The sequence below is a fragment of the Leiobunum rupestre genome, chromosome 2 (genome assembly GCF_980474605.1).
Source record: "Leiobunum rupestre chromosome 2, qqLeiRupe1.1.hap1, whole genome shotgun sequence".
NCBI classification, from domain to species: domain Eukaryota; kingdom Metazoa; phylum Arthropoda; class Arachnida; order Opiliones; family Sclerosomatidae; genus Leiobunum; species Leiobunum rupestre.
In genome coordinates, this window is record NC_143385.1 from 51,210,266 (window position 1) to 51,232,570 (window position 22,305).

The window sequence follows — 22,305 nt, forward strand, 5'->3', positions numbered from 1 at the left end:
TTATAATTTTTAAATAAGTCAATTAATTCTTTCAAAACCCAAATAAAAAGCAGCAGATGATCTTATAATTAAAAACAAAAAATTGTATTTGCGAAATGATATTTTGTCAAAGGCTTAAGTAACTATCTGGTTTGTTGTGGAACTTGTGGTTATGGCTTGTTATGGGAATATTCTGAGATTCTAAATTGTAAACAAAAGTAAATGGAATTTTGATGAAAAGGATGATTCTACCTTGGATTAATAATGATTCTACTAAAGGTATGTAGCTATTGTCCTTGAAAAAAAATTAGCTTTGACAATTTAAGTCTGATGGCTTGACACTTCATATCTAGATTTTTGTCCTTCGCTAATTTGTGGAGTCAGAGCTTGCAATATAAATTAATAACTTTCTTAATGATGATGTTCGATTCCAACTTCAGGATCAAACATGTTCGTGGTGATCTGGTAAGATGTCCATGCCAACAATATTTCGTAATGATGATTTGGTATTTTCTCGCCTAATCGACAGGCGTCGCTTAAACGTGGTACCACAGGAATACGGAACAAATACCGGTTGTCTGCTAGTTATCGCTCCCGTATATTTTTGGCAAATCAAACTCCGCGTAAGGTGTCTATTTCTTTATTATGTCTATGGTTCTTTTCTGACCCCCCAACATCACAAACTGCGTACAAAAATGTCAGCCGTGCAAAATGTTGAAGATTTACCTGCTGAAATATTGGAGTATATTTTATCATTTCCAACAATAAAAGTGGCCGATTTGTGTCGGCTTTCATTAGTTTGCACTAAATTAAGAGAAGTTTGCAATAGTAATGAATTGTGGAGGAGGAAGTTTTGCCAAAAGTGAGAAACATTCTAAGCCTTGGTGTAATCGTAGGTTTACTTTATTACTATCATAGACCTAATTTTGAATTTCAGATGGCCTAAATTAAGCAAACTTTATCAAAAAGGACGGTGTGTTGACTGGAAATATGAGTTTGTTGAGTGCTACGTGTGTGGGAAATCCATGTACCGCAAAGTTTCACAAATGTCCAGCCAGTTCTATAAGCAAGATGAAATGTCTCACGAAACGTTTGCTCATTTTGAAACATTAGTTAGCCACCCTTTTGCCTATTATTTCTCAATTCAAGAGCTAGAAAGGATATTACATGAAGGCAAAAAGTAAATATTACAAATTGCTTTAGAAATATGTCAAATTTTATTTTTGTAATGGAGAAAACTAACAGACATCTAAATTAATATTTTATTATTATTGAGTTTTGATTAATTGTATGTTTTGCTTCTAGATTAGTTTTTCAATATAATTCAGTGTTGACTGATTCCCATACCTATACGAATTTTGAATTTCAACGGATACTAATACCAAAAGTGAATAGACATAAACAGAGAGTCTCTAATTTGTAGTGGTGTGCAAGTAATCGAAAATTGCGAGTACTCTTTATCGAGTCGGAATACGTAATTTTATTACTCGTACGGGTACCCGATTCCCACGAAAGGGTACATAATTACCCGAAGCGGACTCGAGTAAATAGATAACTTGAAAATTACCCAGCGAGTCAAATATTACTCGGCGAGTCCATTATTACTCGGCGAGCCCATTATTAAAAGTCCTAAAAATTAAAATATATCGTACTAATTAATTAGAAACCACTATTAATAAATTTAATGATTATTTAAACAGCGGCAAATAAATTTCAGACGAATTGGCCACGATAACTTAGGACTCGAATTGAACTCGATAAAAATTAGGACTCGAATTGGACGCGTTAAAAATATTCCGGACTCGTATTGGACTCAAAAGCTTTAAACCTAATTCTTTAGGACTCGAGGACTCGATCAAGTCCTTAATATTTGGACTCGAGGACTCGCGAGTCCAAGTTTCTAAGACTCGAGACTCTACTCGAATTTCAAAAAACAGGACTCTCACACCCATACTAATTTGAACCTTATTCCTCCTCTGCCAATGGTTTTCATGTAATCAGAGATTCAAGCCCTGCCTCAGGTAAAATTAGAGACTTCCTGGTTATATCTGTTTACTTTTGCTAATTCTGATGTGGGAAATCGATACTGATCAGTTTTATATAATTTGGTAAAATTGGTATCAGCTGTTTTTCAGTTAAATCGTTATTTTAGATGCAAATTAATCAGTAAAAGCCCAATATTGGTAACGATATCATATTGCTAATATAATTTCTGATATTATCTTTAATGTGGCACAGACCTGTGGCTCAGAACTAACAACAATAAAGTATTAATGTTATATGTGAATGTGGTTCCTCTGACAAAATTTTCATGTGCCATTTTTGATAGATCCAAAAAAGTATTTTAATAATTTTTTTTATTCTTGAGGTTGGAATTTTTAACAGATAAATATTATGCACTTCGTGTCTTACGCCATTTAAAACACCAGCACCTGAAGCAAGAATGGACAAATTTTCTTTCTCTACCAGAAAATCAACAGTTATTAGAAAAGGGTAAAAGATTTATGTGCAATGCAATTGGTCCTACCACCTTGTGTTGCCGCTTTAATTTCAGAGTTCATACGAAATGGATGTAATTTGTAGAAAAATTTCTAGAACAAACATATGGTGTCGGCCAAAGTCCTTAGACACCAAAGGTAGAAACATTTATCAATAGGCGCTTAAATAAATCCTCCTCCCAGGAAATTGACAAGAAGTAATATTTCAGAAAGCCAGTGCTTGTGGAAATAATGGAAACTTTTCACCTGTAAAACATGGTGTTTTTGCGAATCCTTAATATGTCAAAAAAGCTAGCTGGTTAAAAGGGAACGTCATAGGGAACGCTTGTTGCTGCTGTAAAGGTTAAAAATTTCCCTTATTTTAACTAGCACTATATAAACAGTGATTTGCAGGTCCTGGCTCTCGGAAATATTACTTCTTGGTTATTTCCTGGGAGGATGATTTATTGAAGTGTCTATTAGACCCAAAAAAAAACTACTTATAATAGAGTAATGGCAGTGTGACGTCACGGCACGTCACCCATGCTTTTTCCTATAGATAAAAAATGGCGACCATGGTCAAAGCTACGGAGTGCCATTAGTCTATTGTATAGAAATCAATAAAATCAAAAAAAATTCTTATTTAAAAAATCAATTGATTTGACTTAAAAAAAACACTTGAAAATGCCAAAATTGAAGTTTCACTGTTTAGAACCTAAAAATATAAGCGAGAACCTAAAAATATCAGCGAAAATCAAATGTTACATTCTGTACGATCTTTGTTGATTATGTAATTAATAGTTTTGGCTAATTTCTGTTAATTTGATTATAAATGTAGGTGCTGTCCTTCTTGCTCAGTGGTGTCAACCATCAGAGGCAATTAGTGGAGATAGAATATCAGCTCAGCTAACGAATCTTGCTCAGGATGTTCAAGATTATTTGAAATCAAACTATCCGAAGCATCCTGTTGTCAATTTTGAAATTAAAAATCCAGGTATCGTATCTTAACTTTGCTAGATTAGATTAGTGGTTTTAAACTTTTTATACATACGCTTAAAGCAACTGTCCGCACTCTCATTGCCACCTGTATTATGATAAGGCCCTTGTTATTAGAGATGGCAATGAATTTATCCGATTCTTCGAAAAATCGACTTACTGGAGAGCGTGGTGCCATCTCTTAATGGCAAAGGAAGCTAAAATTCAAAACGGCGAAACAATAACGTCGTCAGAGAACCATTTATAATTAATGTAATTAGACAACTTATACTCTACTTAGTGAACTTTAAACTAAATTATACATCCGATATATATCGTAAAGATTACTGTAATTTAAGTTATTGACAAATTTACAAACAAGCAAATCAACAAGAGGGGTACTTTTATGTCCCGCCTTTTACGTCAAAATGTAGCTTAAGCACCTTGTTTTGATTTCGACACTAGCGACATCTGTTGCAAAAAGAGCCACTTAATGCAGATTCGACACTTGCTTTATTGTAAAAAGTCTAAATGTAGCTTCTTGGGACCCCCTTAAATAGTAATATCAATTGTAAGTTTTACAAATTGCACTGATGGAGTTGCAAACCAACACTTTAAAACTAATGGATTAGAAATTGATATTGCTAAACTTGAGCTCCATTTTGGTACAATATATTTGGACGATTAAACCTTGTTTAATTGTTGTTTTGATAAGTTAAATAAAATTTCTTCAATACAAAACAGAAAACAAATGGAAGTGGTAGAATCTCTAAAGTTAGGGTCACGCAACTGGTTAAATTAGTTCTATGCTGAGTCGTTTTAACTGGCCCGTGTCTGCTCGTCGCTTGAGTGTCGATCTAGAGCTTTTTCATAATTCTTCAACCACTAATAGGGGTTTGTTGCATGTAGTTTTATGTATCACAATTAATTGAATGTGTTCACAGGTTTTAAAGTCTTGCATCATCAAATTAGCCAAGTTTAATTTTATTATATACAGAAACGACTCTATCTGAATCTGTATGGAGTGTTGATGAGTGTCGTACGATTCTATTATCCATAAATCATGTCATGTTCCAACGACACAGATTTTCTGGTAATAGGGATGATTACTACAATGCTTCAAATAGCTACATTAACGAAGTATGCTACTATTGTCTCTTGGTCTATTTGACTTTATTGTATATTGAAAATCATTTTTCTAGGTCTTAGACCACAAACGAGGAATACCAATCACTCTGTGTCTTGTGTACTCTGCAGTTGCTCATAGGCTAGGTGTACAGTGTTTGCCTGTCAACTGCCCTGGTCATTTTCTATTGAAGTGGTTATCACATCCGCAGTAAGTTAAAATTAACATTATTGTAGGCATATGCGAGTACTCGATTTCATTCAAGTACTCGATCAAGCTTCTAAAAGTCTTAGTTGCAAAGCTCAAAAATAGCTCGAGCCTTAAATTGAGGCCTAGGCTTAACTTTGGAGTACTCGAAACTATTATTCGTACCAAGGCTCAACTCGCAAGCTTTTAAAAATGGTAGGAAAAGCTACTAAAACAATTCTCTTTGGTCCCGTCGTAAGATTTCTTATTGGGTGACAGTGGCGTAGACAAGGGGAGAGTTTCCTTGTCCAATCCCCCCCCCTTCTGTGTAGCTTTGGCTGTCTTAAAATTCCACCCCTTCTTGACCCCTCTCAGGTATTTTATATAGATTGAACGCTCCCTTGAGGGATTTATGACTATGCCACTGTTGGGTGAGGTACAAGTTCTAGTGGTTTCTGATTGGTCACTGATTTTAAATGTAGAAAACGAAACCCAAACGATAAGTTACATAATGTAGGGTGCCCCAGCTGTTTATTGTCAGTTGTTTGGCATTTCATAAGTCCACTATTTTCTTGTTGTAATCCCTTGTATGGCCAGGTATTAATTTAAGACTTCACAAATATGTACAACCTAGTGATGAAAGTTAAGATTCTAGTTTAAATGATTCCTTATCTGATGAAAGTACAAGTTCTACCAGTTCTGATGAAATACAGTTAAGCCTAATTATTCGATTACTCTAAACCCCCTTTTTAAGCCTAAAAGCTCGAAAGCTCGATAAAATTTTAAAGCTTAGCTCGATATTCTAAAAGTGAAATTTTTCATACTCTAAGCTTGGCTCAAAACCCAAAAATCAAGGCTCGCACATGCCCACATTATTGATATAATTTAAGATAATTATTAACTTCATCCAACATTTTAGAATACCACCTCCGCAAAACTGCACATTTATCGATGTTTTTGGAGAAGGAAAGTTTATGGATGCTGAAAGTTGTCATAATTCCGTCCCAGGTTACCCTGTTGAACATCCAGCATTTTCCAGCTCATCATCATTATCAAAGTCAAACCGCATGAATCCCACCAAACCAGTTCAAGTCTTTCATCGGATGTGTTGGAACCTCGTGGAAGTTGGCAGACAACGAGAACGAATTGGAGATGGCATTTTGTTTCTTCAAAACATTTTAGAGCTGTTATCCTTACTCAATCCAGATGGAGTGGAGCACAAGCTTTTACTCGCTCGGGTATATCTGCATTTGAACGTGAATTTAAAGGAGGTGATTGGCATCCTACAACAGATCGAGCAACATGATCCTGCCTCACAGGGTATTGTCAAATATATGCAAAAAGCTGCTCTTAGTCAAATGGCATCTCTGGAATCGAAGCTAAAATCACCTATGGTAAGATTTCTATTTACATTTAGCAAAGATTCCTTTTTTTTTCATCTTACCCAAAAATAGTCACATATAAGGTACTGTTAGTGTCGGACCCAAACCGATATGAGGTTGGTATCATTTACCGTTATCGTGATTTTACTTATGAATCAGTTCGCATCTAAAATACCGCTTTTAACCGATCAAAAAAAAAATTGCTGATATTGATTTTTTCCAATGTTTAAACGGCGCCGCTCAAGCGCTGGGGGCGCGCGGCGCCTCGCCAACCCCATACAAAAAAAAAGCGATGGGTAATCTATAACGCGACCTAGAGGACAGTACCAAGCCTTACGCATCAAGTATATACTTTTAATATCAACCTGAAATAAGCGTTTGTGGCCCAAAAATACAAAACGCCTAGAAAATGAACAAAACCTGTAATTGATTTTATAAAGTACGGGAATATCAATTTGTGGCCCAAAAATACAAAACACCTAGAAAATGAACAAAAACTGTAATTGATTTTATAAAGTACGGGAATATCGGGAATATCACTTGGAAATTATTAGGACACCGAAACTGTGGTGTCGGCGAATACACGACGGAAATAAGTACAACGAAACACGTGAAAATGCCCAATAATGTGAAATTTTTAAAATTACATTAAAAAATTAAATACTCATTTGCGGCCAAAATAAAAAATACCCTCGGCATCTACGTGACAAGGTCTATCAGGCGCAACCAAAATTAATATAAAATTCAATGAAAATGAGAAATTTTTAAAATTAAAAAATTAAATAATCCTTTGCGGCCAAAATAAAAAATACCCTCGGCATCTACGTGACAAGGTCTATCAGGCGCAACCAAAATTAATATGAATAAAAGAAAGTATTTATTTATAATTTTATGACGTGTGGGTATCTTGGTCATAGTTCCCCCTGGCACAAGAGTGGGCATGGAAATTGTAAATACGATTCAATCACGTAGGAAGACGTCAGTTTTAACAAGAACGTATATATGTATAAGAACGTTGAACGGTCAAATTGGCGCCTGGTGCCGTGATGCAATCGGTTACAGAATAACTCCGCCCAAAAGACCACGTGCGGCTCGCGCTAAAGGCTAAAACCGTTTCGAGTTCAAGCGCGAGTGGCACGCGGATTTTAGGGCGGAGTTATTCTGAAACCGATTAAATCATGGCCCAAGCGATACCTTTTGTTCAACGTTCTTTTACATACATACGTTCTTGGTTTTAAGGAAACAATGAGATACCAGGCAGATTTGATTTAAACTGAATCGACAGGGTTCGAAAACCAAAAACCCATCTCAGAAAAAAAAACCACTTTCATATCTCAGATTTATATAATGACCACTTTAATATATATCTTAGACTGAATTGTGAATGTGATACAAACTTCAAAGTTAACTGACTTGGTAACTTTAACGTATAACTTGGTTCTTCTACCAGTCCTTCGTTTCAGCTTTGCAGTATCTGTATACTTTAACATATCATCTTATACAAATATGGAAACTTTAACCTAACCCACCTAAATGAAAAAACCCGGTATTTTTCGAACCCTGCGAACTGAAGATGTTATTAAAGGTTTTTCATTGACCAATTGAAATATTACTAACTGAAAGTTAATCACACAAAAGCAATAGGTTTCGAACTCTGAGATAGTTTTAACGCCTCCTGGAAGCTACAGTTTTTATTCCTCTTCTAATTTTTATCCGGGGTATCCAACATTCACAATGGAAACTTTTGTTTTAAAAAACTGGTGTAAATGATTATACGAATTTAAAGATTTTCAAATTCAACAGATTCTACCAAAACTACGGCACAAGAATCCTAACGTGGAATACGCCGTTGGGATGATAATGAAACATAAAAAGTGAGTTTAAATTGATTAATTAACAAATGTTAATTTAATGTTAAATGAAATGAACATGGCCAGGTACAACTATTTGTGTTTAATATTCGGATGGGACCCGACATGCGCCGCCAGTCGAGATTGGATTTATCAAATGGGAGTTTATAATTTACCTCACAAGGATAAGCAACCGTTCTACAATGTCTTGGCCGAGGATGGCTCAAATCGTTATGCAGCTCAAGGTAGGACCAAGTATGAATTTAGGTACCAAGAATATGTTTCGACATATTCTAAAACTAATCCTTGCATACTTTGTATTGAAACTTCCATGCATGTTCTATTTTACAATTTTTCGTGGCACTCTTTCACACAGACAGTCGCCATCTATATTTATGTTATGTGACTAACAAGCAAGTAACGCTACAAAGTATGCCAGGTTGAGGGCTAGATTACTACCTTGATTATTAGGACACTGTATGATTAAATCTGATTTAAATCAAATCTTTGGCTGTACAAAGATTAAAAATAATTTTTCTATAATTAAATGTTTAATCTTCATTATTTAAACACCCTGTTATAGCAAGAACGCATAGAGGTACTAAGAACTATGAAAAACTTAAATGGTGGCGCCATGATGTTATACTTTTCCGATGGCTTAAGCCTAACTTGGGCCTTGGTGTAATGGATTTTTACATAGAGAGAGGACCGTCGACTGCTTAGGGCCTGTTGCAAAAGCCCTAGCCAAAGTGCTAGCCCATAGAATTTAACATGTGCGATTCTAGCAAAGCAGACTTTTGCAACGGGCCCTTAGACTGCTTCTGAAAGTATAACAACAAGGCAGCATGGGCGAATGTTAAGGTTCATAGTTCTTAGTACCTTTATGCGTTCTTGGTAATAGTGATTTGCTATTGCTATACTCCCATATTCTTGGGTACCTGAATGCTTTCACTGGCGGTGAGACTAACGTCGTAAGTTTGGTTTGGCCGACTACAAAAAACACGTTACGCCGATTGCCCATTTGATCGACTGCTCATTTGGCTGATTACTCATTTGGCCAACTACTCATTTGGCGGTTGAACGATACTAGGTACTGTCCTCTAGGTCGCGTTTTAGAAGGCCAAGCTTGGTTATAAAGAACGGGGCTGTATGTTACTTAGAATACATTGCCCGTTCTATAAGTCAACTTAACTCTAAAGACATAGTATAGGACAGGCTATAGTATAACAGTCGGTCAAATGAGCCGTTCATCTGACCGACTGAGCAATCGGCCCAATGAGCAGTCGGTCAAATGGGTTGCTCATTTGGCCAACCTGAATTTCGGCTAAAAGGGTAGTCAGCCAAATGGTCTGCTCATTTGGCCGACTGAAAAGTCGACCAAATGAGTATATATCCCATATAAAATATATTGTTATAAAGCATTACAATTTAAGTTATTGTAAATTTTACAAACGAGCCAATCAACGCGAGGAGTACTTTTAAATCCTGCCTTTTGGGTCAAAATGTAGATTGTAGCTTAAGCATCTTGTTTATATTTTGACTCTAGCGACATCGGTTGAGAAAAAGAGCTGCTTCGCGTCAAGCCAACAGTTGCTTTAATATTTGGCCAATTCAGGAAGGTGGTGGAACTGCGGATAAAAGAATACGCCTCAAATATCTTTCATTTAATTTAAAGCAGATCTAGCCATGTGCTAGTCTTGATTTTATAGTACGGGTAAAAGAGGGTAGCTCACCGGCAAAATTCGTCCCAACTTGCAATGTGGCCTAAAAATTCTATTTTGATGTCTACTTTAAGGATCCGATGAGTCCGCAGTGATGCGGGGTGGACAACACAGTTTTGGGGGGGGGGGGGGGCAGGAGGGGGCAGTTGCCCCCCTAAATTTGCTTTCACCGAATTGAGCCGTGTTTGGTGTTGTTCCCGATGGTACATTTCACCCTGAGTCGAATGCGACCCACCACATGCCCGTAAGAGTTATGGCCGAATTTATACTGAATCGCGTGGTTTTTTCTCTAATATGAAAAAAAATCCCTAAATGTTAAATTTAGCAATCCGGTCAAGTGTCTGAAGTATGTTTTAAAACATACTTCAGACACGATACCCAACTAGACCGGATTGCTAAATTTAATATTTGGGGATTTTTTTTTTCAAATTAGAGAAAAAACCACGCGATTCAGTACAAATTCGGCCATAACTCGGAAACGGTTCATCTTAAGGGCATATGGTGGGTTGCATTTGACTCAGGGTGAAATTTACCATCGGGAACAACACCAAACACGGCTCAATTCGGTGAAAGGATATTTAGGGGGACAACTGCCCCCTCCTGCCCCCCTTCCCCCCCCCCCCAAAAAACTGTGTTGTCCACCCCGCATCGCTGCGGACTCATCGGATCCTCAAAGTAGACATCAAAATAGAATTTTTAGGCCACATTGCAAGTTGGGACGAATTTTGCCGCTGGAGAGCTCTTTTTGGGCCTCTTTTACCCGTACTATTAGGGGTTTGAGTCGAGTTTTAAGTTTCTAAAATTACAAGTAGAGTTTTTCCCCCGAGTTTTCGAGGAATTCGGTTTAGTTTTAAAAAGGGTTTCAAGTAATTAAACAGTTAGGCTTAGTTTTCGAGTACTCGAACACAAGAGAACTTGTGAGAAGAGATTACGTCACTTCCTGCGAGAAGGACCGTCAAAATTTTGAGAAGTAAGAATTCTCACTATCATCAAGGGAAGAATTTTTAGAATTTTGACGCGCCCCTGGCCAGCGGCGGCGATCTGAAAACATTTCTGTGGCGGCCCGGGTCATTATTTTTTATCCAAAGATTCATATGCTTAAAACTTGTACAGCTCGAAATGTATATATATTTTTTAAAGTGTTCTTTCAAATCTCACATCCGTCATGGAATACATTGATAATAAAAGTTACGTCGATATCTTTAGAAAAATATCTGTATGCATGGCTAGATAATTAAGCCTTTTTTGGCCACATACTTTACGAAGGTATTTTAGGTAAAATAGGGTACACGACGGGGCGATTTTCTGTTTGGACTAGTGTTGTTAATTTTCCGTAAAAATAAAATGCCAAAAATTTTCCGGAAATCGGAAAATAAAACATTGAAACACCAATTATTTTTTAAAGGTTTTTAATGTTTTTAACTTTTTATCGATATGAAATGTCTAATATCAGTAAACATACTACAAAACATTAATAGTGTTACATTGTTAATCAGTTGGAACTAGTCTAGAGGTTTAGTTTTACTTTATTATTCGAAAAAATGAGGCGAAAATGCCGCTTTATTTAAATTTGTAAACAATATATTAGACTTATCATGGAATGAAAACTTTTTTATTTTTTTCGGTAAAATACGGAAATTTTTCCGGAAAAGAGGCCTCGGTCATTTTTTCGAATCTAAAAGTAAAACTAAACCTCTAGACTAGTTGAAACTGATTAACAATGTAACACTATTAATGTTTTGTAGTATGTTTACGTGTGACGCGTTAGCAAGCGGACGCAAAACGGCGACGAAGCCCGTAATGCAGTCTGTCTCGTGAATAGCTCTCACTAGATACTTTTAATATATATTTGGTTTTTTATGTCCAGAAAATTTGTCTTTGGCCGAGAGACCAAGAGCGTTGACTCACAGCGAAGTGGGAAAATACTTCCAACACTATCGGGGAACCCATTACATTCCGAATGCTGAGAAAATGGCGGAGTATCCCGAAGACGAAGAATTTCGCGATCGAATCATCAGTTCAATTTATCCATCGGAGCAGAGCGGTTCCGATGATATGAGTAATAAGTAATCATTATTGTAAATAATGTCTTTGATGGGATTGCTTGAAGATATACTGAATTATAATGGTTTTAATCGAATAAACACTATTTCTACCGCTTTCACAGCGCCATCTATTGAAAAATTAGGGTTAACCTTCTAAACTTAAATAGTAATATCAAGAAGGTATTTGTGTGAACAGAGAATATGTAGGAATCACTTGGTTTGCCGCATGATAACCCCGAAGAAAAACCCACGCCCCTCCGCCGTTCCTAGTGTACTCTAAGTCTAACGAACAAGGAGAGTACCCGAGGTGTTTATTGCCGATTTTGTTCAAAGTCGGGTGTATTGTAGACCTAAATGAGATATGAAATTTCCCAAAAGGAGACGTTGCACTACCCATTCGACTTGCCATGGCAACCGAAAATGTTTAAAAAAAATTATATTTAAAAAAGAATTGGATTTTTTTGGTTTAAATTAAATTATTATATTATCTTTCGCTAATTTTATTTCAATCTCAACCAAAAAAATAATATATGCCTAAAAACAAATTAAAATTTGCAATTTTAAAAAAAATTCTAGGTAGTAGTAAGTACCCTGTGAAACCGAGAAAATTCCATGCTTTTTTAAATTTGAGATTTTTTGTTTTAAGTGGTCAAAAACATTTTCGGTTGCCATGGCAAATAGAATGGGTAGTGCAACGTCTCCTTTTGGGAAATTTCATATCTCATTTAGGTCTACAATACGCCCGACTTTGAACAAAATCGGCAATAAACACTTCGGGTACTCCCCTTGACACTATGGTATGCTGGCAGGATATTATCTGATAACTTGAATACGCTCTTGGTAATATATAAACATAGCAACTGAAAACGTTTATAAACTTAAATTATTTACTTCACGTTAGAATTCAGTATCTCTTTACACTTCTCTACGTGCGATTCATTTAAAAAAAAAAGCCTCGTGTTTCTTTTTTGCGATGCAACACTTTTTGTAAAATAATAGAAGAGCGAAATTTGTATAGATAACCATTTCTTTTACACTCAATATTAAACGTAAGCTTGTAGATATGGGAAGTACATAGTTTATAGATTTTTCTGAATATTTGAATTCGTATTTCGATTTTACTTTTGTGTATACCAAATTTGGATTTATAAATTCTTGATCTATTGTAACTTTTGTAAAATTTTGCCAGACGAGTTGGTTTTGGTTTTTTGTAATTTTTTTTCTATATTTAGGGTAAATTACAGTATACTTTAGCCACGGTCACGCAAGACCTTGAAACCCAAACAAATGAAACTTTGAGGAACTCGCCGTAAAAACTGGTTTCAAGCAACAGTATGACCATTGCCTAGGTCCAGGATGATTATAAAATAAATCCCAACTTCGGTTTCCACCACTTAGAGCATGCCCGATTTACGAACCTTGGGTTTCCACAAGGTTGCCATAATATTTGGAATTCCCGGGAAAGTCAGGGAATTTTAAGAACTAGTATAAAATTTAAGGAGATTGATTTTGGTTGAAACTGGAAAACTATTACTCAAATATAGTTTACGCAAATGGACAAAATTTTGGCATAAAAAAGTTAAGAAAAACTAGCAACACTAGTGGTTCTTGCCTCTGAAGGGATTTGGAAGTAGGGGTTAAGAAGGTGGTGATGCTCACCAAATCCCCAGGTCCCGGCGAAATAGAACCCAGAAGGGGCCCCTCACCTTGCCCTGCACCCTTGAAAATTTCAGAATAGCCCGCGAGGACGTAACCTTATTAGTTAATTTTAGTATATTAAATATTTTGAAGGACGCGATCAGCGTTTACTAATTATATCTGTAAATCTGATCCTCCTCAACCATCACCTCAGCGCGACTCAACTGGATAAAATCCACCAATGAAAAATTTGTTTAACGTTGTAACATGGAGTGTATAGTGTGAAGACCCGTTTCTCAAAGGCACCAATAACAAAGTTTATACCATTCGGGCACCGCTGGGTTGGGTTGGTGTCTGTTCAGTAACTCATAAGTGAATCCCGAACTCATCGAAAAAACCTAAATTGTTACTGTACGATTTCCGCTTGTGACGTCACGAGGCAGCGTTACGGCACTGTGATGAGTTCAATAATGGTAAGATTATCTACAAAGCGCTATTGTTTGTTAAATGTCTTTTCTTTTAAGTTCGTGAAGTTATTCGGTAAGCTTCAGGACATCCAACAGGTTCCTAAAATACCTTAAAGTTCCCTATTTTTTCAGGGTCCTTAATGTAACCTAAAATCAGGATTTGGTCCCTAAAGTACCCAATTTTCATGAAGTACAGGGAAACCACCATAGGTTTAAAACGTTTTTATACATATGCTCAAGTACTGTTGACAAAATAGTCAAAGCTGTGGGTTAGCTGCCTATGAGATAACATCAATTGAATCCTAGGACGAACTTCACTGTTACAAAAGCGGAACTATTCAGTTTTGGAATTTAGTTCAAATAAAGATCTCATTTTGATTTACAGTGGTCCCTATTTAGTCCCTATTTTACATTTTTTTCCATATTTTGTTTTCAGTTTTAGTTGAGAGCCCTTCAACTTGATTCAAATTAAATTTACGCCAACAGATTCGTGAATTCAAGAAGTATTTGGCACCTTAAAAATGAAATTGCCTAGTAATTAGTACGAATAAACAATCTGGATCGTTAATGTCGTGTTAATAAAAATTCGGCTAAACTACAATATAAATATTAAACTTTGTTGGAAATATACATTGTTAGATTATTACCCTATATAACTTTAAAACTCAACCGAAACCTAACATAACGAAATTAGCTTTTTCAGTTACATAGAGAAGTTTAAAAACTGTTGCATTTCGTCTCTAAGCAATAATAAATCGCAAAGCGTCTGCTTAGCAGACGAAAATACAGCAGTTTATGAGCTTTTCGCGTTGGCCACTGTTGAAGACCTGATCAGTGTGCGCGATCCAAGATATTGGATCTTACTCACGCTTGTAAATGGTCAAATCCAGAAATAAAGTTCTTGAAATACAACAGCTTTCAGTACGCCTTATTTTAACTATTTTGAACTATTTTCATTCAGGCAACAGACCTCTAAAAGTTAAATTTTTAATTCTGCGTTCTTTGTTCGTCTTATATGCGGGACGCTATTTGAGGCTGACTGTGCTGCAGCAGAGAACTGGAACTAAATTTAATTTTAGCTTCACCAATCGTTGCTTCGAAATAGACCTCGATGGCAATCGTTTTTTTGCGCCGCCGACCGTTTATAAATTCAAGATTTATTGAACAACCTGTATGTAGTACAACCCTTTTGAAACAGTGCGGCTCAGCACGAAAAGGTGGGAGCACAGTTAAAGGTAAAATATTTATACACTGAACGTTAAAAACACAGTATATAATAGAAAGAAAAAGTTCGCATGGGAGGAGTAATTTAACAATTGAGTCTTAGCCATTCATCCTTCAGTTTTCGCCACGTTACTAAAATATGTTTGATAATTCCAAGATGACTCAAGTCTCCCTTAAAACCGAGCAAATCCGCAAGAGTTCAAGTTGGGATAGATTCTACCAAAATTCGGCACTGGCGAATGTCCTCATCCACCTCGAACTTCGGGCAGTATAACAGAATATGACTTAAGTCTTCTTTATTCCATCCACACGGCTTACAATTGTGTGACAAAGCAGTCAGTTCATATTGACGTTGCGCTGTTAAAAGTGACTCGGTACGGGCAGCAAATAGGAGGCCGCTACACCATGAACCATCATAAAACGATTCAGCTGCAGGTTTGGTCTTAGCACGGTATAATTCTAGGCTTGACTTCGATTGACCCTGGCCAAAACATAGTGCCTGAGCTGCATTTGTGACTATCGAGGCCCATTCTTCTTCAGTTATTGCTCCACCTCTAACTGTACCACGGCCATATACACGGTCCAGTTGGTCAATGCGACGGAAAAGAGAAGTCTGGACCCCCTCTTGACGCGAGGCACAGAAAACCACCTGGAAACCGATCAGTAGGTATCAACTGAAGGTGACCAAGATATTTCAATTTGGAGGCAGCTTCTCTTTCTTCAAAGAGGCTCCAGTCAAGTTATCCCTTAATCGCGGTATTGGCTGAATAAAGGCCTGCAGAGAGAGTATTTCTTCCCATGTCCCTCTGTGTAAATTCAAATGCTGAACGAGTCACCTTGGACAGGCAAATTACTTTGTTAGCATTGGTCAATGCGGGAACGCTTACGGCCTTCCACAGCGTGCGAGCCACTGTATATTTATTATAGGAATTATCTGATAAGTTTTTAACAGCCTATCTTAGACGAGTAGCCTTTAGTACCATCTTACGCTCAAAATCGTTTATAATTATCCTCTGTGCAGATAGTAATTCCCAAGTAAACATATTCAGTAACTTCTTCAAGAACATTATTCTGGAGAGTAAAAAATTTAGCCGGCGCTATAGAATCCTTTTGAGTAGACCTTTGGAAAATAAGTAGCCGTGAGTTATCCTTGCTGAAGCGAAGACCTGAGCTGGCATTTGCGAATGTGGTACCTCTTTCAGGAGCAATTTAAAATGGTCGGGGGTGTTGGATAAAAGCACTATGTCACCTGCAAACAGAAGACATGGTATATAAAGCAATTCAGGTTTTGATAATGCAACAGCCAAACCCTTAATATAGATCAGTGACAAAGTTGGAGAGAGTGGGCAACCTTGCCGTAATCCGATAGGGCATAGTAATGGAGGGGCCGTGATACCTTGGGCGGAATACGTTGCTGAACTTCCGTCGTATAATTTCTTCATTTGACCAACTGTATTCTCGCTAAACCCACAATCCTTTAGAACTGACCACAAATGATTGTGGCGAATACAATCATAAGCTTTCTGAAGGTCAATTAACCCAGCATATAATCTAGAATTTCTTACTTTGCACAGTTCAATCAAAAAAGTTGGACACGGCGATCGCGCGGTCACTGTTTTGGGTGGTGCAATGTTGGAATCTCTGTTTTACTTGGTGTAAGCGATTCCGAAGCGTCTGTAAAAGGGGCTACTCTATTTGATAGGGGGACCAAGGGAACGTGAATGCGAATGTAATATATTTGTAATTTATGGATCATAAATTCAGTGGATAATTACGTTTAGAATTTATTTTTATACAAAGATGGCTTATCGACATTTGTTAACTGCTTTTTGAACACAATCGCTATCGTATTAGTTTCACCAAGAATGCATTCGGGTGAACAGAGAATGTGTGACCTGCAAACGGTTCCCCTCGGGTTTCTCTAAGAAACACTAGGCCCCTCCGTTTTGCTTGTAGTAGTTTAGAGGTCGGGGACGGTTAATCATTATCCATGTTTAAATTAATTTTTTCGGGAAAAAAATGTAAACAAAGAAATTTACCGGTTAATATTTCGGAAAATGATTAAAAAACATGTAATATTCGTAAAATTTGAGCTTTTTATCGAAAAAAATGTCGTTTTTCCGATTAATTTTACAAATTTATCAAAACATTAATCGGATAATACAGAAATATAAATTACATGATCAAAACGTTTTACGAATAATTTTGAGAGCTTTATCTATTGAATAAAAGTTAACCATCCCCGACCTCTATAGTAGTATAACTCCTGTGAAGAGGTAAGACGGGCTTTCTCGCGGTGTAAGCGCGGTCAACATCTTCCGAGAGCCATAGAAGTAAATCTATAGTTTGTGCTAAACATTCTTGGTATCACGTGCATGAAGGTCAACGAAGGTTAAACCAAGTACACATTTCTGCCAGAAGGTTGAACAGAAACTTGTTACGTCTAAATTGTAATTATTGGACCAAGTCCAGGAAAAACAAAATGGATCATATTCGATTTCATCATTATGCTGAAATTTAAATTTTATATTGTATCAGAAGTGTATGATAACAAATTATTTTATATGGTAATATTTCTTTCCGACTTCCAAACGTAACCTAAACAACTGAATACATGTTTAACTTCATTTTTTACTTGTATTTTACCAGAAACTAAACTCTAGACAGTTTTTGATACACAGTCAAATGAATAGAAACTGAGCTTCAAATGAAATATTTGAACGCAAATATAATCGGAAGGTCAGGTCATGGCTTAACCTAAGAAATAAATTCTACTTAAATCGAACAGAATTTTAGAAAATGGTTTGTAGATCTGCCGGGAAAGTCTGTTAAATAGTCCAAGTACCAATTATCATCAATGTTCCATAGATTGAAGCATTATTTTCCATATTAACAATTTAATAAGTAACGCAATAAATTTTCCGGGCATCCTCCAAATACTAGGAGCCGCTCGCGGAGAGTTGTCAGTCCGTCGGTACGTAATGGCTTAAGTTGTCATTGGCGAAACAGACTATCATTAAAAAAAATTGCGTTGGGTGAATAGGAAGTGTCTTACTTATGTTTCTTACGTTACTTATGATGATAATAATAATAATAAAAGCTTTTTGTTTCAGTGTTACACTGCTTTACAAATGGTTCTAAGATTAAATTAAAACAAATTAACATATTTATACAAAGATTATTGACATTCAAATATTGACTTAATTCTCTGTTAAAACCACCTTAAGTGTTTACATTTTTTAATTTTGTCGGGGATAGCATGCCATAGTTTTATGCCGTTTTCTTTTATACTCTTGTTGCATAGGGTTTTTTTTGTATTTTTTGCTGTTGTATTAAAGTTATATCCGCTACCACGTGTGTTATAACTGTGCAATAAATTCCCTTTTTGAAAATGGTTTAAAATATAATCTGGTTGATTATTGTTATGGGTTTTATACATAATTTGTAAAAGAACAAGTGAATGTAGATTTTCTAAGGTGAGCCAAATTAAAGCTTGGAGCTTTGTCATTTTCATCACAAAGCGGGCACCGTAATAATAATATTGAGAAATAAAAATAAATTCCATAAGTTATTATAGGTAATATAAGGGATGTATATGGTATATTTAATGTTTTAAAGCTTAAAAATCTTTGCGGTGACCGAAAAAGCCACTGTCTTGATTTAATCTTTTTTATTGTGTAGTCAATGTTTTCATGAAATAATAGTTTTTCATCGATAATAACACCTAAGTATTTAAACGATAATACTCTTTCAATATCTTGATTAGGTAGGCTTTTCAAATCTGGGAAAACATGTTTAAGTTGAGAAGATAATCATTGTAACCAGGCCACCTGTTTAAAATAATCAGCTAGGCTAATACTCAAGGCAACACCTTAGGCCTAAGCCAATATAAGTCTCTAGATGACTTAACGTGGAGCCTTGGGGTTTAGCCTACATGTAGCTGATTATTACCTTATCAATTTAGTTTTCTTTCGATTTATTAATTTCTCTTTAAGATTTGTAATACCTACATTTCTCATTAGATTTTTTATATCCTGTGATGTACGTAGCATACTCGTGCTCAAATGCTGGACGTGACTTGAGGCACGTATTGATATCCGCGGTATATATATATGAAATAATAACGGTCCAACACGCTCCCTCGTGGAACGCCATTGTGAATGGTAAGTGGAGGTGAGATATACCCATTTAGGGCAACCACGGAGTTATATTTGTCAAGTATGACTCAAACTAGATTTTTCGAATTCTTTTTAAGTTAAATTTCGTGATTCACGGTATCAAATGCTTTTGATAAGTCAACAAATACTAGACCAACAAACTGTCCCTCTTTTAGTTTGCCAATCATGGATTCTAGAAGATTCATCGTGCAAGTTGTTGTTGAGCACCCCTGCGGAAAGTATATATAATTCCATGTTCGACAACATATTCGTAGAGTTGAAGGGTTCTGTCCTATAGGATGGGAAAATTGCACGTGAGAAAAAGAATGTGTAGCGCAAGCTATAAATTTACTTCTATGGCTCTCGGAAGATGTTGACCGCCTACACCGCGAGAAAGCCCGTCTTACCTCTTAAGGGGGAAAATACAGTAAAAGCCTCTGTTTCGTTCAAGCTGAACGTTTCTGTTTTAACAATTACATAAGTTAATTATATTTTTCATAATAGGCTGAACCTTCCTCTAGTGCTTAAAATAATTTTGATAATTATAATATTAATAGTTAACGAGTTATCAGGTCCTCACTAAAGGGTAGTTTGGGCGCTTGCACAACTTGTTTAGCTCCGGGGGTCCGAATTAAAACGTAATAACTTAATTACTTTTAAGTTTAAAATTTTCAAAATTATTTTAAGCACTAAAGAAGAGGCAGTTCTACACTTGAATATTAATTTTATAAGTTAAAAACAAGATTAAAAGAGTTCAGCTTGAAATAGCGCGAAAGTAGACAACGGCCACAGTTATAACTCCTGTTAAAGGGAAAGACTACTGTAGTCTTCCCCCTTAACAGGATTTATACTACTACAAGCAAAACAAATGTCGATAAACCATCTTCGCATAAAAATATAAAAATAAATTATCAGCATTGTTCTAATATCACTTTTCCACTGAATTTATGATCCGTAAATTACAAATATATTAGTTTCGCATTCACGTTCCCTTCGTCCCCCTGTCAAGCAGAGTAGCCCCATTTGCAGACGCTTCGGAATCGCTGACAGAGATTCCAACATTGCAGTACATAAAACTACCCTTCGAAATTGGAGTACTTTTTGCAAAACATTGGGGTTTTTAATCAGAGAGCAACGCGCCGGAATCGGTAAGTAAGCAATTCTTGGTGTATCTCTTCCAAAGAGAAGGCGCGTTTTTACAGTGGCGGCGTCCCACTAGAGGAAGCTTTTAGGAACCCCAAAATTTTAGAAAAACGGCACGAAGTATCAGTGTCTTCCTAGATGTTAGAAACTGCTTCTTTCCAAGCTGTAATGTCTGGTGGTGATTAATTAAGTAGCTAGCGATTGCTTACTTCAAGAAAACACTTTATTTACTAAAAAATAACAGATTACAAAATTGTATATATCTCGAACGAAGAACGCGCAATTAAAAATTAAATTTTTAATTCAACGAGTTTAAACTGTCAAACAACATTTTACTAAAATCACGAAACTAATTCAACCCGATGGAAGTGAAAAATGGTTTGGGGCCGAATGAAAATAGTTCGAAATAGTTAAAATAAGGCGTACTGAAAGCTGTTGTATTTCCAGAACTTTATTTCAGGATTTAACCATTTGAGTAAGATCCAATATCTTGGAACGAGCACACTGAGCAAGTCTGCAACTTACATTAGCACAGAGTGACAGAGCCACACAGTGGCCAACGCGAAAAGCTCATGAACTGCTGGATTTTCGTCTAATAAGCAGACGCTTTGCGATTTACCATTGCTTACAGACGAAATGCAAAAGTTTTTAAACTTCTCTACGTCCTTTAACTGAAAAGGCTAATTTGGTGGACCTAATATTGAGTTGATTAGGTTATGTTAGGTTTGGGTTGAGTTTATATATATGCATATTTCCAACAATGTTTAATATGAATATTGTATTTTAGCCGAATTATGATGAAAACGACATTAACGATCCCGATTGTTCTCTTGGGACTTTTGATCGCGACTCCAGACTGCAAGTTTGGCACAAAATTCAAAATTTCATAAATTCTTTCTAAGAGTACTTTCGTTCAAACGATAGATGCCGGTTCGTCACGGCCAGAAGACCTTCAATTTTGTAACAAATGCAAAACTCCCAAAAACAAGCATTGGGCCGTAATTTCAAGGATATGTTGAGAAAAGTGTGCGTGAGATGCTGGCCAGAATCGAAACTACGCTTGAAAGATGAATCTAAAAACATCATTCACGAAGGAGCCTGCCCGCAGATCGACCAGTTCAACTGCGACCCCAAATACGTGGGCCTTTGCGACATATCTCTACGGAAATTCGAACGTCAACTCCATGGACTAGGCAACTGGACTGAAACTAAGAAACTACTTAATGACGGTTGTCAATTATGTTGCGGCTTCAAGTTTTTCTTCGACAAAAAAACATAACAATAAAATAAAAAACTAGTATATTGAAAAAATTGGAAACAGCTGGATATTATATACATATTTTTATCAAATATATGGTATACTTTTAGTGCACAGTCTTTTATTGAACACAACTAACATAATAACATTAGAGTACATGAGCCAGACAGTTTTTCAGGCTCATTAGGTGGTACCAAACGAAACTTTTAGGGCTGGTAGATGATGTCAAGTAAAAGACAAATTTCAATTATGCACTCTGAAATCCGTAGCTTTTCAAGATGGCGGCCGTTTCAAGATGGTGGCCACGCAACATCTTAAATGCGCAATATCTAAGGTTTACCTTGTCCGAATTTGACGTTCTATACGTCACGTAAATGCTCTTTGAGTGAGCTACATTTCAGGTCGGTGTTATGAATTCGCTATGTGAAGTAGTTTTGAAGACACCGTAGACACGCCCAATTTACGGTGACACCACCTGTTTCAATATGAACATTTCCGGTCGCTATTCAAAACTGAATTGAACAATAAAATTGCGAATTTTCTTGTTAATAATACAAAAAATTGGCTTTCTTTCAACGTATTATTCATAGAAAGCAATCCAATAGAACCGGAGATATAATAAATATGTGATTTTTAATTAAAACAGGTTGGTTTAGATCCACTAAAAAGTGATCAAA

General features: G+C 36.3%; 1 protein-coding gene and 2 long non-coding RNA genes across 4 annotated transcripts; 2 read left to right on the forward strand and 1 right to left on the reverse strand.

The window, feature by feature from the left end:
- Positions 1-657: 657 nt before the first annotated feature.
- LOC149958311 (F-box only protein 21-like) lies at positions 658-12,828 on the forward strand. Its single transcript, XM_090165760.1, has 10 exons — positions 658-841; positions 917-1,159; positions 2,348-2,472; positions 3,295-3,450; positions 4,429-4,571; positions 4,634-4,767; positions 5,663-6,137; positions 7,929-7,999; positions 8,063-8,220; positions 11,564-12,828. Exons 1-10 carry the CDS (start codon positions 675-677, stop codon positions 11,764-11,766), a joined length of 1,875 nt encoding a protein of 624 aa, XP_090021886.1. The 5' UTR covers positions 658-674; the 3' UTR covers positions 11,767-12,828.
- Positions 12,829-15,019: 2,191 nt separating this feature from the next.
- LOC149958312 (uncharacterized) lies at positions 15,020-20,000 on the reverse strand. Its single transcript, XR_016478274.1, has 3 exons — positions 19,580-20,000; positions 19,081-19,519; positions 15,020-16,319 (listed from the first exon to the last, which is right to left on the reverse strand). It is a non-coding gene; the product is annotated as an uncharacterized LOC149958312 (long non-coding RNA).
- Positions 20,001-20,228: 228 nt separating this feature from the next.
- LOC149958313 (uncharacterized) lies at positions 20,229-22,244 on the forward strand. Of its 2 annotated transcripts, XR_016478276.1 has the most exons (4): positions 20,229-20,375; positions 20,831-21,093; positions 21,158-21,228; positions 21,295-22,242. It is a non-coding gene; the product is annotated as an uncharacterized LOC149958313 (long non-coding RNA). The 2 variants fall into 2 exon arrangements; XR_016478275.1 differs by having other exon boundaries at positions 21,158-22,244.
- Positions 22,245-22,305: the final 61 nt, after the last annotated feature.

Excerpts from the sequence above, each read along its gene's own strand:
- LOC149958311 (XM_090165760.1), top strand. The coding sequence starts at position 675 with ATGTCAGCCGTGCAAAATGTTGAAGATTTACCTGCTGAAATATTGGAG. Across the intron at positions 6,138-7,928 it reads CGAAGCTAAAATCACCTATG|ATTCTACCAAAACTACGGCA; the intron begins GTAAGATTTCTA and ends CAAATTCAACAG. Across the intron at positions 8,000-8,062 it reads ATGATAATGAAACATAAAAA|GTACAACTATTTGTGTTTAA; the intron begins GTGAGTTTAAAT and ends GAACATGGCCAG.